This window comes from Terrapene carolina, unplaced genomic scaffold (assembly GCF_002925995.2).
Source record: "Terrapene carolina triunguis isolate 2854851 unplaced genomic scaffold, T_m_triunguis-2.0 Scaffold139, whole genome shotgun sequence".
NCBI classification, from domain to species: domain Eukaryota; kingdom Metazoa; phylum Chordata; order Testudines; family Emydidae; genus Terrapene; species Terrapene triunguis.
In genome coordinates, this window is record NW_020664490.1 from 7,550,947 (window position 1) to 7,564,508 (window position 13,562).

Genomic DNA, 13,562 nt, shown 5'->3' on the forward strand with positions numbered 1-13,562 from the left:
GGTAGGCCCAGCATGGGCTCAAGTTTCAGCAGCAGGACAAGGAAGGGGCACAGGGCAACTCAGCCATCAGGGCATGTAACCGCAGGGGACAGGGTAGACACTCCCCAGGGGCCTATGAGGGAGCAGGACTCTGCAATACGGTTATGCCGGGGGAGCTGACCTGATGGGAGTTCACCTACTCCGTGCAACTAAATATAGAATCCGTGCAGGTAATATCCCTGTGGCACAGGAAGGTGTTCACAGGCAGTAAACATGGACAAGGCAAGCAAAACAGCCAACTTCCCAAGAGGCCAAGGGTGCCTAGAACATGAAAAAATGGGGAGGCTACCCTCATCGTCTAGGCGGGTGTTATGGTACAGGCCTACCCAGACAGCAGCCCGGCCTTTGTCAATTATATTAATATAATTAGGTGGGCACCCAATATGTTTGGGGGCATGTCATAAGCAGTTTCCATTAAGGGCAGCAACACAAACTGGAATAAGGTGGCATCAGACACTGTGGTTCAAGGGCATAACACCAAGGGTGCCAGGGGTTTGTTCATACTGCAACAAGCCCGAAGCGGGCCCCGGGCCCGTAATAGTATTTGCTGGGCATTTAATAATGGTGGTTGTTTAAGACGCCTACCGCTGGCAATTTTATTTCAACAAGGCTATGCCCATGGGCTGTTCAGTATCCTGTGCAGCTTTTCAGAAATTTAGTACAATGTTGCACTGGGCAGTGGTGCAGTCAGTGGGACTAAACCAAATAGTGCATTAATTGCACAATTTTTGTTTGCAGAGCAAGCTGGGTCAAATGAGTGTTTTCACCTGTTGGACACATTTCAGGCCCTGGCTAAATAGTTGGGGAAATCCCTAGCGAAGAACAAAACAGAAGGCCCCTGTCGAGACATTAACCTACCTGGGCTTTGAGCTGAACTTTGCTTGCAGGGTTGTTGCCCTGGGGTGGACTTTTGGTGCCAGTCTGCCAGTGGCACCGACTGGCATAGCCAGACCACACAATTACATATGAGTCACTACACAGATGTAGTAAGACTTGTGGGTGTGGAAAAGTTTTCTAAATAAATTTAAGGGGGTATCATTGTAGAGGTACAAATGGTTATTAATTTGGGTCTAGTATACAGGTGTGCTGTTGCGACAACATGGCAGGGGTACAGGTTATCAATAGCCAAACTTTCAGATCACACAGGATTGGAAAGTTGGTAAGGGCATTTGTCCTCCAATGCTTAACCTTCAACATCTGTTTTTTCTTCCAAGCACGTGCCGGGCATGGATAATGGCATAGCAGACACCTTGTCTCATTTCCAGTTTGCCATGGGCTCTCTGGAACCTTGGAATGTCATGTGGTTAGAGAAATGCAGATTTTTTGGCTCCAGCCTTTATTTTGTTTTCTTTTAAGGAGTCTTGTCAATACAAGGATCCAGAGAATGGGTCGCCTATGCGGCCCTCCGTTAAGGGCGGTTGCTGCAGTACCAGGTCAAGGACAATGCAGCTGCTGGTGCCCCTTGAAGATCACACATGGGACAATGGGTTCTTTCTCCCCAGTAGGGCTGCTAGCCAAGAGGCAATTTGCAGATGTCTGGAAACCCGGCGGGGTTAGGGGGAGGCAGCCAAGCAAATGGCTGGCGCCTCCTTGTGGCAGATGTTTAGTGCAGGTACTCCATAGGGAGGGCAGCCAGTGACCAGATAAATGGCCTGGTAAAGGACTTAAAAGGAAGTACTGGATAAAGAAAAAGAACGGGGGAGGGGGGTTAGGGACTCCCATGATCAGTACGGCAGGGAGCCAACACCCCCGCCCCGTTCTCCTAGCCCTCCTTAAGCCCAGGGCCGGCTCCAGGCACTAGCTTAACAAGCAGGTGCTTGGGGCGGCCAAGGGAGAGGGGCGGCACCTGCGGCAATTCGGGGGCGGCAGGTCCCTCCCTCTAGGAGCGAAGGACCTGCTGCTGAACTGCCGCCGCCGATCGCGGCTTTTTTTTTTTTTGCTTGGGGCGGCAGAAATGCTGGAGCCGGCCCTGCTTAAGCCTCTTGCGAGGCTGGTGGATGGTAAGGTCCAAGCCATGGGTCAGCTGGGGGACCTGGATGGAAACAAAGGGGGGCTGGTGGAAGCCCTGGAGAATTGATGTGAATAAGCATGGATTTGCCTGCACTGTACATTTTATCTGCCAAGTAGTCCCAGACATCTATATAATAAAGTTGGGGCCTGATTAAAACCCATAACAAGTCTCCTGTCCTTCTTGCGGTGTACCCAGACAAAAAACTCCACTTCTAGTTGTATGACTGAATAGACACAGGGAAAAAGTCTGTTCAGGAAGAAATTATGTTCTACATAGTAATTTTTTTCAGAGTAGAAACATTTTAAAGGTAATGGAAAACAAGATATCAAATCTCAACTATATATTTCATTTCTAAGTACTGTTTTGAGTGACTTTCATTAGTGAAGTACTGTAAGAACTTTGTGTTGGTGCTCATTAACATCACCTGTTTCAATATGTTTCAGCCCACAATTTTATACCCATCTGGGATTTTTGTGATAAAATAAATAGGGATCCCAATTTGCATCTATGTGAATGTGGATGCAAGTATTGAGGCTGGTCACTAGGACCTTGTTTTCCTGAGTGAACTTATTATACAGTAAAAGGAACTTGGTTTTAGCCACTAAAACTATTAGAAGAAATAGACAGTTGGAACTGGAGCGGTAGAAAATTTAATCACATTCTCCCTTTCTGTCCATTTACTCTTAAAATTACCAGTCCCCTATGAATAATAAATATTAGTATTTTCCCTTCAAATCCCCACTGCCAGCTGACTATACTGTGTGACTGAATGCAACTCCCACAATGGAGCAGCTACTCTTGCTACTACTGTTTCAAATTAAATCTCCTTGAAGGAGCATCTATTGAACAGTGCACTTTTTCTAAACTGCAAAAATAGTTTGGGGGGCAAGTAGGTACTAACATACAGGAAAACTGTTTTATTCTGTAAAGAAAACATGTTGTACTACTGGATAAAATGTAATCAAGTTAATGGCTATGGTGACTATAGCCAAACTGCATATCTATTTAATGTACCTGGTTGAAAGGCTAAAAATAGAAATGACAATCCTCTCCTCTCTTCCCCCCCGCCCCCTCCCGCTTTCCCACTCAACTACTCATGGGTTTGGGAAATAACTCAGCAACAATGGAGTTAAACTTGTCAGTGCTATAACCATTACATACAGATCCTCTGGCAGAGCAAGAATTTAATACATGAAATTAAGCTCCTGGACTCTACAGGGCCTTACTCTAATCACTTCTGCCCTTGATCTTAACTGTTGTGACTAGGTCAGTGTACAGACACATTGGAACCCAGCCCCCCTACCTCAGTGATACCTGCAGCATGGGACCTGTCTTAGTCAGAAATGCTCTTTGTGAAGACTCAGGTTTTGCAATATCCTTATTTTTGTCACATCACTAAGGAAAGTGGAGTTCTAGACTTCCCAGCACAACTGAGTTTTTCTACCGGTGCCACAGCAATTACCAGAGCCATACTAAACAGAATCAAGCACCACAACTACAATGAAGGCCAACTGAAGTTTTTGGTATAGGAATTTAGAGTGGGATTCCAGCCAATGTTAAGAACTGTCTTCTGTCAAGTATTAGTGACTTCTTCGGTTATGAACTGAGGTAAGTTACTTGGACATGTGCTCCCTGCACTCATGGCCTGGATACATAGCTTGAAGTCACTCTCAACTGCAATAATGAACTTCTTTCACTTATGGCAATATTCATACTCCCTTTTAGTTGGCAAGACATTACCTATTCCTTATGTAGCTTAAGTCCTTTACATGTAGTCTTTAAAAAAGTATTCACTCAAGACTGATGGAGTTTTAATTTAATAGACATTAATTAGTGCTTCTTCTATATAGTAATTCTGAGGTTTTGTGAAGTGGATTGAAGATTGTTTACTAACATGCTCTAACTGTTGAGATTTTTGCTTTGTATCATCTCCCCCATTATTTTGGGTACAAGTTGTTTTGTCTCCTCACTCAGAAAGATTTAGCATTTTTGTTAATTGTCAGATGCAATTTTTCCTTTTCCGCATGTTGTGCTGTGTTCAAAATCATTTTGAACCCTTGATAACTCAGTTCCCTCAGTTTAGGAACAGGAATCAGAAAGAATTGAGAAGATTCTGACAGCCAGCCTAAGGTACAGACCATTGATTCATTCTCTAGAACAGCAGTTCTCAAACTGTGGGTTGGGATCCCTAAGTGGATCAAAACCCCTTTTAATGCGGTCCCCAGGGCTGGCTTAGACTTGCTGGGGCCTGGGGCCAAAGCTGAAACCTGAGCCCCACTGCCCAGGGCTGAAGCCCAAGCCTGAGGGCTTCAGTCCTGGGCGGTGGGGCTCAGGTTACAGGCCCCCTGCCTGGGGTGGAAGCCCTTGGGGCTTTGGCCCCCCCCTGCCCAGGGCAGAGGGGCTTGGGCAGACTCAGGCTTCAGTCCCCCCTCTTGGGGTTGTGTAGTAGTTTGTTGTCAGAAGGGGGTCACGATGCAATGAAGTTTGAGAACCCCTGCTCTAGAAGATCTCCTGCTTCTCAGTAGTTGAAGCCATGGTTAGTCATGCAGTCATCCTAGACTTTATACTGTGGATCAAGAGGCCTTTTGATTCCTCTAGTCTTCCTGTCACAATAGTTTTAGTATAGCATGGACTCTCATCCCAGGTAGACTTTTTTTTTTTAAGCTAGTAGGCTAAATTACCTTTTACCCTCCTTCAGATATTTCCAACGTAGGTCAGAAAGATGTTCATCTTCATAATGATGAATCCTTCCCATGCTAAGGCAGGATTAAGTTTAAAAAAAGATAAGTAAATCAAATGCAGAGTTTTATTCAACTTTATTTACAATGTATACTGTAAAGTTACAAAGCATCTTGCAATTCCTCCAGTATCCAATACAAGATCAAAAGCCTAAAATCAGAGCCCAGTAACAAAGACTGACAAAGTGCTAAATACAAAAGGGTACAAGTTAAGACAGGCCACAGATCAAACAATGTACTTAAAACTGTAAGTGTTGTCACAGAATAATCTCTTGCCTTTACAGCGACCACACAGCTCTTGGCGGTGGGATCTCTTGAGGTCAATGTGTCTTTTCTTCTGGGGGCAGGAGCAACGAGTCTTTGAGCAAGTCTGAGGAGAGAAGACATTTCATTATTCGCAGACAGAGGAGGGCAGGTGGACCTGTTTCAAGGGGTACGTCCAGACTACCCGCCGGATCGGTGGGCAGTGATCGATCTATCGGGGATTGATATATCGCATCTAGTCTAGACGCGATATATCGATCCCCGAACGCGCTCCCGTCAACTCCAGAACTCCACCAGGGCGAGCGGCGGTAGCGGAGTCGTCGGGGGAGCCGCAGCCGTCGATCCCATGCCGTGAGGACGGGAGGTAAGTCGAAATAAGATACGTCGACTTCAGCTACGCTGTTCCCGTAGCTGAAGTTGCGTATCTTACATCGACACCCCCCCCCCAGGGTAGACCAGGCAAAGTAGAAGTAGCAACTGCATCAGAAGAGGTACAAGTGGCCACTTCTATATTACTAGTATTTGTTCCCTTTTGTGTAAACAAGTCAGATGAGTGAGTGTGATACTCATGTTTTCATACTTGACATTACTTCAGTCCAAATTTGTGTGCACATTTGTTGTTTCTCAGAAGCAGAGTTTGACTATGGAACCTAGCTATGACCTAGCAACAGATCATAATGATTTAGACCCAGGTATTGCAGACACTTGCATGTAAAGCTAAAGACCTGCAAAAGTAGTCAAATTATTTCAGCCTAAGTATGCATGTGCATGAGTGTTTGCAGGAATCAGGGTCTTCATTTGTGCAGTTACCCAAGCCAGTAGTCACACCTGAACCATGAGGGTGCTTGGATTAAAGCAGAAAGGGTGACTAACTTGGACCTTGTAATTTTAAATTATCTTGAATTTGCTACAGATCTTAATGTCTTTCACCATTCATATAATTTACCTGGCACTGGATTGCTTCCACTCGATAAGGATTGAAGTTCTTTTGGCATTTGCGACAGAGTTGTTTAAAGTAAACCTAAGAAACTTAAATGCTTAGTTACCATGGTGACACTTACATTCAGAAATATTTCCAAGACAGATCCTAAATTTGTGTCATGTTAGATTATTCTTATTAGAGGAAGAGTTCCTCCACTCTACAAACTAGAATATGGATAATAAGGATTTCAGTACATTGTTAGCTACCTTGTTACTTCCAGAAATGCACCACACATATGCACTCTCCCATCCGGTTTTGCAGTCTTTACAATGAAAATAGCCATACTTCTGTTCCAAGAACTGTAACAGAGAAAGTTCAGTCATAACCTGCTAGAATACAAGGCACTGAATCAAGTCAATTTATGTTTTCCATGTGACTGATGCTAGATTTTTAGGGGGTTGCAGTATACCAGTATTAGAAAGGAGCTAAACCGCTGTGAGCTTCAATGGTTACATGATTAGGCATCAGCATGAAGAGTGGATCTCTACCCCTCATCCTTTTTTAAAGGCAAGAGTTTTTCATGAGACCACAGAGCTTAATTGTAGCAGTGTTTCCCTTGTAATCCTTTAGAAAGAGTGTAAGTCCCTGCTTCAGGAATGCTTTTAAGCAGCATGTTCTTAAAGTCATTCAGGATAGGATTTAGCCTGTGAATCACTGGTCTTAATATTTACCTAGAAATCCTACACTAGAATTGCTAAGTCTTTCCTTCATTTACAGTTAGCATTAAGGCAGTGTGTTGAGACCCCTGGTGAGGGAGTTCAGTTACATTTGGAGGTGTTTTCCTCGCCCCCCTTGCCCCCCCCAAAAAAACAGTTGGGGTTAGGCCAGTGTTCTTAACCTGCAGCCCAGCTAGCACAGAGCTGCGGCCCATGTGACATCCTCAGGGCCATATAGGTCATATTGGACACAGCCCACAGTGGTAAATAAGTTGAGAACCACTGGGTTAGACCAATACAGTACAGCTTTGATAAGGAGTACTTCATAAAAACTGTATCCCAAAGTGTTTTAGAAACCACTCAATAGAGGGAAAGAAACAGGTAGATGCAATAAAAGGTGTTTAGAGTTTGAACTAGCTAGAATTGATAAGGTGGAGAAAGACCATTCTAAATAATATCAGATGCCCTAGAGCAGTGGTCTTCAACCTTTTTACACACAAGTTCATTTTTTGAATTTTAGTGCAACCCAGGATCTACCCTGCCCCTTCCCTGAGCCCCCCCCCCCGTCACTCGCTCTCCCCCACCCTCACTTTCACTTGGCTGGGGCAGGTGGTTGGGGTTCAGGAAGGGGTGCAGGCTCTGGGATGGAGTTTGGGTGCATGAGGGGGCTACAGGCTGGGGCAGAGTGTTGGGGTGCAGGAAGGGGTACAGGGTGCTGGCTCTGGGAGGGGGGTCAGGGCAGGGGCTTGGGGTACAGGAGGGGGCTCAGGGCTGGGGTGTGGCTCCCAGTTGGTGGTGCAGCGAGGCTGCCGCTAAGGCAGGCTCCCTGCCTGCCCCGGCCCCATGCTGCTCTCGGAAGGGGCCAGTGCGCCCCTGGGGAGGGGCAAGGGGTCTCCATGCACTGCTCCTGCCTGCAAGCACTGCCCCCACAGCTCCCCTTGGCTGCAATTCCCTATTCCCAGCCAATGGGAGCTGCAGGGGTGGTGCTTGCAGGCAGGAGCAGCACTCAGAAACCCCTGCTCCCAGCCTCCCTCAAGGCCACAGGAGCATGCTGGCCGCTTCTGGGAGCAGCCTGAGGCTGGGGCAGGCAGGGAGCCTGCCTTAGCAGCAGCCCCACTACGCCACCAGAGATCGCAATCAACTGGGAGAGTCTCCAGGATCCATCAGTCGGTGACCACTGCCCTAGAGAATACTAATTGAACAGAAGCAACCAGTGCTAAAAAATAAATTAAAAAATAGAATATATACAGGGAGTGTGATGTGTGTTATGTAGGGCATCCCGTCCCATCACTATAAGGTCTAATCAAATCCATGGAGGATTTTAAGACTATATAAGTTATCTGGATCTTAAAATTAAGTGACATTACAGCTTCAGGGTGGTGCTAGTGTGGTTGCACTTAAGCTTTAAGAGATGCAAGAATATTCAGAAACATGGATACCATGCTAGTGGGGATCAGAGAGGTAGCCATGTTCAAAAATGAGATTGCTACCAGACCCACTCCTTCCAATCCCAGAAAACCCACGGCTGCCATCAGCCATAGGAAACTTCTATTAAGCCTGGATTAGATTTTTATTGGTAAATGTTGACTACACTGTGCACAAGCCAAACAGTTCCATCAACAAAAATTTTAGACGGGCAAAGAAGAGAGTGCTACTTGAGAACTTAGTTTGATTTAAGGATATTCACTTAGTATATCTTGACATGTCATGTTGACAATTTGTTTTAATGGTTATAAAGCTTTAACTTTGAATCTCAATGTCAATTGTAATTAAAAAGTTAATGACTCCCCTTATAATTTCCTGCAACTATGAATATTTAAATTTTAAAAAAATCTATAAATGCTCAAAAATAAACTATTGGTCAAAAATGATTTGTGACCACCCTTATGACAGTGGCTAGGTAGGTGGCCCATTACTGCATAACTAACATCCCTTATTCACATCTCAGAGATTATGCCCCTACACTGTGCAAATACAACCTTGTCCAGTTCTCCCCCCACCCTTCCCTCTTGCCCCTGTTCAGCCTGAACGTTTCTCCAGCGCCTGCAACTTTTCCCACTGTTTGTCCAGTGCCAGGCACACCGGGACTTGCGGCCGCTCCTGAACTGCAGCCATTGGGGCAGCAGCTCCCGCCCATGGGAAGCCTCTGTCGGTGGTATTGCGCAGCGGGAGCTGGGCCGTGACTGCCAAGGGGCGGGAACCTGCCGCTCCTGGTGCCGAGGCGGAGGCTGGGCTGCGGAGCTGGCGGATCACAGCGGGGGAAGGCGGCTGTGCCCTAGCCAGGCCCCCCCTTTCCCACTCCCTGCGCTTCGCGGTGAGCCGCTGCACAGAGGGAGCCCGGCCCACCTGGAAGGCAGATCTTGTCCCCGCGGCGGCTCCCTTCTCCTCCTCCGGCTGCGACTGCTGGGCAGGGGTGGTGTCCGCTCTCTGGCTCCTCTCGCCAGGCTCTTCCTCTGGCTGCAGCGCCACCTGCTCCCCGTCGGCTCCCTCCTTCCTCTCCGGGGCAGTGGGCGGCACCACCTGAGGCCTAGCCGCCTCGGGCAGGGTGAAGAGGTGCCGGTTCAACCCAGGCGAGCAGATGGCTGGGCCCGCCTGGCTGAAGTGGGCTGAGGGGCTCTGCAGGTGGCTGCCCTGCAGCGTTCAGAGCCCCATCGAGCACTGCACCGAGGCGTCCACCCGCGGGTTCACCTGCACCCCCACCTCCTTGGTGTTGGCCTTGCGGAGCCGCGGGGTGAGGCCCAGGCTCACTTGGGACAGCAGCGCCTTGAGCTGCGCCCGCATGTAGCTGTCCAGGTAGTCAGTGGGCTCCGGGGCAGCTGCTGTGGAGGGAGTGGTGGGAACGCCCGGGGAAGGGCTGCTGCTGCCTTTGCTTTGCTTCCACTTGGGCTGCTTCTGTTTGGGGCCCACCAAGCCCCCGCCTTGGCTGGATGTGAAGATGCCACCATACCCCGGTACACACTGTAGAGGGGATAGATAAATCTCTCCGTGGCCTACTAACGCTTCTCTTCTCCCCTCCCCTTTCAGCTAGAGAGAGACTGCCTGGGCAGCACCGCGACCCCCACTTTTATCCTGCAAGGAACTGCTGGTCAGGGCCGGCTCCAGGGTTTTGGCCGCCCCAAGCAGCCAAAAAAAAAAAAAAAAAAAGCCCCGCCCACCCCCCGCCGCGGCAACTCCGCGGAAGGTCCTTCGCTCCGAGCGGGAGTGAGGGACTGTCTGCCGAATTGCCGCCGAATAGCTGGATCTGCTGCCCCTCTCCGGAGTGGCCGCCCCAAGCACCTGCTTGCCACGCTGGTGCCTTGAGCTGGCCCTGCTGCTGGTAATTAACGCTAATCTACAGGGAAATTGATGATCCTCCTGGGTAATTAGCAGCTCCTTGGATAGTCAGCACCGGCTCGCTGCCCTCTTCCTGCACCCCCTCCTCATTGATTCTGCAAAGGGGGAGGGGATTCAGTGATTAATTAAGAATGAGATTCAACTCACAAAATGAGTGTGATTATTATGCATAAATGAGTGCACACCCAACAAAATCCCCCTCCCCTCTCCCCAGAGGAATAGGAGAGACTGTAATACAAGGTACATACTCCTTCCCCATCCCCAGAAGGGGATACTGCAACACACACCACAAAATGCTATATTCAGTATTCATCACCCATCTTTATAAACGCTGCCTAAAATCCATTGCCCACTAGGGAGTACGCCTTCCCATCTCCCATAGCTCCAGGTACACCCAAACATGAGGAAGGCTAGTGGTAGAAGTCTGATTAAATTAATGGGATTTTCTCTTCCAAAAATATACGATTTAAAATGTCCCATTAGCATAGATACATACATTAATCATCACAAGAGGGAAAGACTTTAAACACTGTCATAACATCAATCTCAAGTGAGAGAAAAGTCAGCAGCCAGTCTGTCAAAATACCCAATCCTGTAAATATGTGCATGCTTAAATTTACTTACAATTGCACTGCTCACATGCCCAAAGTTAAGAATGTATATCTTTGCGGCATTAGGGTCTAAATGAGCATCTCCATTCTCCAGCTCCAAAAAAGGGTGATATTTTACACGTTACACTGAAACACAGCATAAGCAAAATACTTTACAAAGTTCCACACACAAAATAATTCAGTATGAGTTTGGTTCTTTTCTTGTAACTAAAGTGGAAAAGGAAATCAGTATTTCACGTGTTCAAGTAAACTGTTGATTACTTTATACTCAGACGTTGAATGAATTGTGTTGTTTAACAATATGGGTGAAATCCTGGTCCCACTGAGGTTAAAGGCAAGATGCTCATTGACTGCAATGGGCCCGGGATGTCACCTGATAGCTTACCTATAGTTTGTAATATTTGTAAACATGAAAACCTTTACAGCTCAAAACCAATATTCTGAATTGCACCTGAGAAACAAGGTGGGTGAGGTAATATCTTGTATTAGACCAGCTTTTGTTGATGAGAGAGAGAGAAGCTTTCGAGCTGCACAAAGCTCAGACTTGAGGAAGAGCTCTGTGCAGCTCGAAAGCTTGTCTCTCTCGTCAACAGAAGTTAGTCCAATAAAAGTTATTACCTCACTCACCCTGTCCTTGTGATATCCTCACTAAACAGATAAGCTACAGCATTTTACACGAAATGCATGTATCTTCCTCTTGATCTTCAAGTGTTGCCCAAAGTAGAAAACACCGCAACAAAGGCTTTATAGCTGCAGCAGTGTCCCCATAATCAACAAGGATTGCAATTGTTTAGCTACCTGCAAATTATAAAAAGTGCTACAAGCCACTCTGAGGCCTGGTGTACACTGAGGGTGGGATCAATCTAAATTACGCAACTTCAGCTACGTGAATAATGTAGCTGAAGTTGACATACTTAGATCTACTTACTGCAGTGTCTTCACTGTGGTAAGTTGACGGCTGACGCTCCCCCGTCGACTCCGCCTATGCTTCTTGCTCTGGTGGAGTACCCGAGTCGACAGGAGAGCACTTAGCGGTCAATTTATCACATCTAGACTAGATGCGATAGATCAACCCCCGCTGGATCGATCGCTGCCCATCGATCCAGCGTGTAATGTAGACATGCTCTGAGAATCCAAAATCAATTAAGGTCTAAAAGTAGCTCAAGAGTGCAAACCCTTTGGAGACGACTAGCTATGCTCTACCAATACATGGATCTGTTATAACATTGGCTATGATGGCAGGGCTGCAGACTTACCCATAATTCCTATTTTTAACAAAAGAAAAATTATCATGAGGGAAATTGATAAAAATAAAGGTTTTTAACCATAGACCTGAATAAGCTGGGTTGCAACTAGACACACACATCTGTGGAATGCAGTCAGCGAAGCTAGGTTCTTAAACTGTTGAAAGGCAGCTATTAATAATTGTTAAAGAGTTCTTGTACACTCAGGGTATGTCTACACTGCGATGAAAGACCCATGATGAGGGAAGGTCTCAGAGTCTGGTCTCTAGCCCAAGCTTATCCTAGAGCTTATTCCTAGAGCTTGTCTATACACAGTTTTTGTATCAACTGTGCAGGTTTAGAAACAGATAAGATATACTTACATAGGTGCAACCCTGTTGTATAGCTGCACTTATATTGGTATGAATGTTCTTATATCTGTATAATGTAATAAGTTATACTGATGCAAGCACCTTTATACCAGTGTGTCCGTCCACACGTGCAAGCAGCACCAATTAAACCACTCATTTCTAAACCAATATGGTTAAATCAGTACAAAAACTGTTTGTAGCCCAGACTTCCCTAAACCCTATTCTCATTGCTGAGAAGTTAAATGATTCCTTTGCATCAGTCTTCACCACAGAGAATGATAGGGAAATACCTATTCTGGATCTTATCTTTTTTGATAGTAAAGATGAGGTAGTATCAGTGACTGGGGCATCAGAAGAAAATATGCTGTAACAACTTCATGATTCAAAAAGCCCTAAGTCATCAGTGTCAGGTGGTATGCATCTAGAAGGTCTGAAGAGCTCAAATATGAAGTGACTGAGCTGCTAGCAAAAATATGTAATCTGTCATTGAAAACAGCTACTGTACCAAAGGATTTAAAAGTAACAAATGTACTTATATTTTAGAAAGGCTTTAACAGTGATATGGGCAACTACATACCAGTATACTTAACATCTGTACCTAGGAAATTGGTTGAAATAGTCATTTAAATATAATAAAACACCCAGAAAATCATGAAATGATAGGGTCTAACCAACCTGGTTTCTGCAAAGGAAAAATGTATTTCATTCATCTATAAGAATTATTTGAACATGTCAATAAAATAGTGGATAAAGAAGAACTGCTGGACATTATTTATTTAGACTTTCAAAAGGCCTTTGACAAAGTCCCTCAGAAAAGGCTACTAAAGAAACTAAGCAATTATGGGATGAGAAACAAAACATTGTCCTACATCAAAAATGGGCTAAGACGTGGGAAATGAAGTGCAGAAATAAATGGCCAATTTTCACTGTTAAGAGTGAGATGCCTTAAGGTTGCACGTAAGTATGGTGTTGTTTAGTATATTTGTTAATTATCTGCAAAAGGAGTTGAGGAAAACATAAGAACGGCCATACTGGGTCAGACCAATGTCCCGTATCCTGTCTTCTGACAGTGACCAATGCCTGGTGCTTCAGAGAAATGAACAGAACAGGTGATCATTGAGTGATCCGTGTTCACTCCCAGCTTCTGGCAAACAGAGGCTAGGGACATTTAGAGCATGATGTTGCCATTAATAGACCTATACTCCATGAATTTATCTAGTTCTTTTTTGAACCCTGTTATAGTCTTGGCCTTCACAACATCCCCTGTCAATGAGTTCCACAGGTTTATGGTGTATTGTGTGAAGAGTTACTTCCTTTTGTTTGTTTTAAACCTG

The 13,562-nt window shown here is 45.9% G+C and overlaps 1 protein-coding gene across 1 annotated transcript in view; it reads right to left on the reverse strand.

The window, feature by feature from the left end:
- Window positions 1-5,014: 5,014 nt before the first annotated feature.
- The window catches only part of LOC112113034 (ZAR1-like protein), a 12,532-nt gene continuing 3,984 nt past the window's right edge, over window positions 5,015-13,562 (reverse strand). Inside the window, 6 exon segments of the mRNA XM_029911960.1 lie at window positions 5,015-5,158; window positions 5,999-6,073; window positions 6,241-6,333; window positions 9,037-9,084; window positions 9,211-9,648; window positions 11,891-11,899. Coding sequence (XP_029767820.1) covers window positions 5,015-5,158; window positions 5,999-6,073; window positions 6,241-6,333; window positions 9,037-9,084; window positions 9,211-9,648; window positions 11,891-11,899 — 807 coding nt within the window.